Source organism: Physeter macrocephalus, unplaced genomic scaffold (genome assembly GCF_002837175.3).
Source record: "Physeter macrocephalus isolate SW-GA unplaced genomic scaffold, ASM283717v5 random_1473, whole genome shotgun sequence".
NCBI classification, from domain to species: domain Eukaryota; kingdom Metazoa; phylum Chordata; class Mammalia; order Artiodactyla; family Physeteridae; genus Physeter; species Physeter macrocephalus.
This window is the reverse complement of record NW_021146647.1, coordinates 1-4,841: the sequence shown is the minus strand read 5'-3', so window position 1 is coordinate 4,841 and position 4,841 is coordinate 1. Positions and strand designations below refer to the sequence as shown.

The following is a 4,841-nucleotide window of genomic DNA, read 5'->3' as shown; positions in this document are numbered from 1 at the left end:
TCAAATGACTTAGATTTAATCATCGGAAGCAAACTAAATGGAAAGCTTACAATAGAGAAGAATTACATGTCAGTGCCTTTTGCAAACTGAGCTGGGACAGAAAGGGACTGGGGCTGCCCCTCAACCCGATCCCTTCCAAACAAAGACATCCACAGTGTCCCTGGCAGTCTGGCTCAGGGAAGGGGGAGACTGTTGGCTCTGTGCGTTGAGGTCGCCTTGCCACCGCTCACTCCTGGCCAGCATCAGGAGCCCCGCCTTGCTGGCTCTGGTCATCACCCTTTTTTTTGTGGCCTGATACGATGTCATCAATCCGCAGCAGTAGAACTGCCGTCTAGGAGAAAAACCACAGCCCCAAAGAGGTTAGCAAAGAAGGGAAAGGACACTTGTTTGTATCATCTAGCTCCTCCTATATAATTACCATTTTATCTGAAATCTACCCTTTCAGAGTCTTGAATGTAAAATGCAGTTCTCCGTCAGCAAGGGATGCAGCTTGTGCTACGTTACCTTGCCTTTTTTTTTTTTCTTCTTTTGGCCATGCTACACAGCTTGTGGGATTTTAGTTCCCCAACCAGAGATTGAACCCGGGCCCTCAGCAGTGAGAGAACGGAGTCCTAACCAATGGACTGCCAGGGAATTCCCTTTTTTTTTTTTTTTAATTAAAAAAATTTATTTATTTTTGGTTGCACGGGGTCTTAGTTGCAGCATGCGGGACCTTCTTAGTTGTGGCATGTGGACTTCTTAGTTGCAGCATGCGAACTTCTTAGTTGTAGCATGAGAACTCTTAGTTGCAGCATGCATGCGGGATCTAGTTTCCCAACCAGGGATTGAACCCGAGCCCCCTGCATTGACAGGACAGAGTCTTACCCATTGGAGCAGGGAAGTCCCCCTTCCTTGCTTTTTAAATGAGCTAAATATAAGTAGGGGGATGGAATTCCTTGGGAGATCTTTTGTGGAATACTCTGCCTTCTATCCACCCCCCCTCAAGACTGGACCAAACACACTGTTTTCTGGTTATCTGGAAATAAACAGCAAAACATGTATCTTAAGAGTGCCTCACCTCCACTGCTGTCTTATACGTTTGCAGCTTTACAGCCAATGGTTCCCAGATGCCCAGTTCTTTCATGTCCACCAGAGTACCTGTCTCACCATTTACGCCCCAGGTCTCACAATTCTCCTGGGTGTGCTTGGCCTATAGTTGGAACAAGCATAAATAATTAAAGGGGAAAATACTAGGAACAAGTAAGCTGACAGAGACCATTACATAAAAATCAAATACACTGCACTGATAAGGTAGGGATAAGAGGAAATGGCAATGACAACAAACAAAAATTAAGAAAGAGAAGAGATTTTAAGGGAACAAGCTACCAGGAGAACCTGGAAAGACAGACATGAACTACCCTCTCAGGCCAAACACAGCTTTTCCTACCCCATCAAGAGAAGAGCACGGAAAGGAACTCACCCGAAGGGAGGTAAGTAGACGGATGGTGCTGGCCCCACAGTTTTGAATAAGGGTACGAGGGATGACCTCTAGGGCTTGGGCAACAGCCCGATATGGCCATTGTTCCACACCAGTCATGGCCTTGGATTTTTCTGTCAAGGCATGAGCCACAGCCATCTCAGAAGCCCCACCCCCAGGCACCAGCTGAGGGTCCAGGAGAACATTGCGGCACACCTGCATGGCATCCTGGAGGTTGCGTTCTACTTCCTTGGGAAAGCAAACAAAGAGTATAAAGCCAAAGCTTGATGACTCAAGGACAAATCAGAAGCACCAAAGGACTTCCTGACTGCCAAGTTTGGTAAACCACCAAGGAGGGCAAACTAAGAAAGGTCCTTCAAACCTTTTGGGCAGGGCAGATGCTACTAACTCTGGAAAAACACATTAACTACAACTGCAACAAGGCCAGGGGGAATGTGGTGTCACTCTGGGATGTTAAGCTTTTGTCCACTGTGCTTGACAGACCTATAACCCTACTCTGTCCTGTCTAGCTGTGTACTCTAGGAGGCTGCACAGTGTAGTGGAAACTCTCTTATTAGCTATATGCCTTTGGTAAATTACTTAACCTCACTAAAGAAAAAAAAAGTAATATTTATAATTTCAACTTAAAAAACAAGGAAACAGTGGTTGCTAGTGGATGGGGAAACGATGAGTCATTGTTCAATGGGTATAGTGTCTCAATTTTTTGAGATAAAAAAAGTTCTGAAGATCTGTTGCATGTGAATATGAATACACTTAAAACTGCTGTAACTGTACACTTAAAATTATTCAGATGATAAATTTTACATTAAAAAAATTTTAAACCATGATTAAAAATATTTAAAAAAAAAAGAAAAGAGAGATTTGTGGCTTCAGATGGCAATTAAATAACTATAAATGGGCAACAGGATGATTTTAGGCCCTCTGGGAAACTCTCAAGAAATAGAATGACCTAGATCATTCAGTCACACTTCCAAGGCTGACTCACCGAGAGAATCTCTTTGCTGGCCCCCCGGAGGAGAATGGTGCAGGCCTTGGGGTCTCTGCACTCAGTGATGAATGTAAAATACTCATCTCCAATTTTCTTGATTTCCAACAGGCCTGCCCCTGTCCCAACATCTTCTTCTCTGAGTTCCTCTGGTCTGCTGACTATCCGGCCCCCACAGGCTCTATTGATTAGATGGGGAGAAGGGGGACAGGGAGAAGACCAGATGATGTCAAATTCTTTTACTCACCTTCCTGGTCCTTAGGGTCTGTGGTGGGGTGTAAGGGTTAAGGGCCGAAGTAGACTGCTAGCAACATTTCTACCTAACTTGAGACGTCTTGGTTGCCTGGTGAAATAGATTTCCAAATATACAGGTGAAGTTTCCTTAAACTAATATGGCTTTATAAGTGAAAGTGTGCATACCTAAGGCAACTACTGTAATGAGATACAGGTTAATTCAAAGTATACTTAGTGGACCCTAAAATTTGGACAAATGAATTCTTATGCATATCTGATCATGTGTGTAACACATAATGGTCATTTCTAGATAGAACTCATCCTACAATACCCAGTTAGATCTCAAGGCCAATAACAGGACTGTACTAAAGACAATGTAAAGGTCAAGCAAGAAATAAGGTGATTAAGTACACAGATATATGTCTCACCCAGTTTTAATGAATGTAGGCCTAATTTTTTATTTGTCATTTTTCCCCCACTCATGGGCATGTAGAGTCAACTATGTATATGTATGTATGCCAAGCCATTTCAGAGCAAGCGTTTTAAGTATAAAATTGGATTTGGATCTATGGTATATTATGTGATGTTAGGATAGACTTAACCTTTAAAAAAAATTACTCTTAAAAATAGATAGTATCTGAGCCTAGATATTCGTGCTGAAGTAGTGAGTGCACTCTAAGGTTGCATTAACAGCAGCTGAGGATCCAATCAAGGTAATTGCTGGATCTGCTATATTCTGAGCTAGTTAAAACAGACTAATCTGAAATGGACCCTACACCAAGGTAGTGATCATAGATGTCTAAGCATAAGCTGTTCACTATGGTTAGGAGCAGTAGAGTCTCATGCAGCAGAAAATTGTTACTCTAGATAGAGGACTTCTTCTTCAAATACTTATTTACTTACTTGGCCACGCTGGGTCTTAGTTGCAGCATGCAGGAACTTCAGTTGTGGCATGTGGGATCTAGTTCCCTGACCAGGGATTGAACCCAGGCCCCCTGCATTGGGAGCACGGGGTCCTAGCCACTAGACCACCAGGAAGTCCCTAGACAGAGGACTTCTGAAGAGGACAGATGGCTAAACCCAGGTTATTTCCATCTGTAAATAATTTGGCTGGCTTTATCCTATGCTAAACTTTTTCAGATAAGGATGACTACATTATGAAGCTACAAAATAAAAACACAAGGGAAGGAGAATCTTATTTTTACCTGGCCTACTCACCTAGCAATGCGATTATTGTCTGTCTTCCGGACTCTGCGGATGGCTGTGATATTGGCCCGCATGAGGTAGTGCTGAGCTAAATCTGCAAGAATAGAGGTGTCAAGCTGGAAACCAGAAACCCTGGGTTCTGAAGAGGTTTTATCCTCCACGTTCCCTAACCATCACGTTATGTTCAGTGTATGACAACGTGCGAGGAAAAAAATCACCGACCCTCTTCTACCACAACAATAGTCTGGAAAAATGAATGTAGTCCTACCTGAGATGCCCTTTTCTGTGATGACCACATCTGGCTTCAGATGGATAATGTCCTCACAGAGCTGCTGAATGTACTCTTCTTCCATTTGGAGGATTCGGGTGAAGTCTTCCTCTCGTGTGATCTCAATGTCAGTCTATGTGGTGAAGAAAAGTCACTCTGAATTAAAAATTTTGGATTGGTGAAGCTCTTTAGGGTCATCCCAACTACCATACTCCCTCCATCCAGCACTCTCATGTATCCCAGAAAGCATGAGTTAGAATAAGCCGTGACCCAGCACCTCTATAAGCCACTTTAGCTCCAGCAGTCATCTAGTTTAACCCCATTTAATTATAAAGCAACTGGAATGCAAAGTCACAATGCAATTTAGTGAGTTTGGCTAAGGTCTCTAGCCACTTAGTTCAATGTTTCCTCTGACCTGTCAGTGTGCATGGTAACTCAGCGTCTTAATTCTTCCCACTAATAAATCGATTCTTGTTCCCAACCACTGTTTGATAAGCTTCAATTACTTTGTTTTATCCAAGGGTGATGGAGCCTTGTGAGCTTCCTGCCCTCTGGAAATTCTTTGGCACTTCAAAGCTCAATTAACTCCTACTCTATGTTCTACTGATGCATTAGGAAAGGTGGCATGATAGTGTGGAATTGAAGCCGAACAGAGCTGGGTTCAAATTCTG

General features: G+C 43.1%; 1 protein-coding gene across 1 annotated transcript; it reads right to left on the bottom strand.

The window, feature by feature from the left end:
* LOC114485449 (T-complex protein 1 subunit gamma) lies at window positions 1–4,303 on the bottom strand (the record flags this gene model as incomplete). The annotated part of the gene is made up of 6 exons (XM_028486894.1): window positions 1–331; window positions 1,058–1,189; window positions 1,460–1,705; window positions 2,463–2,643; window positions 3,915–3,996; window positions 4,171–4,303. Coding segments are annotated over 6 exons (879 nt in total), but the record flags the coding sequence as incomplete, so codon positions are not given.
* Window positions 4,304–4,841: the final 538 nt, after the last annotated feature.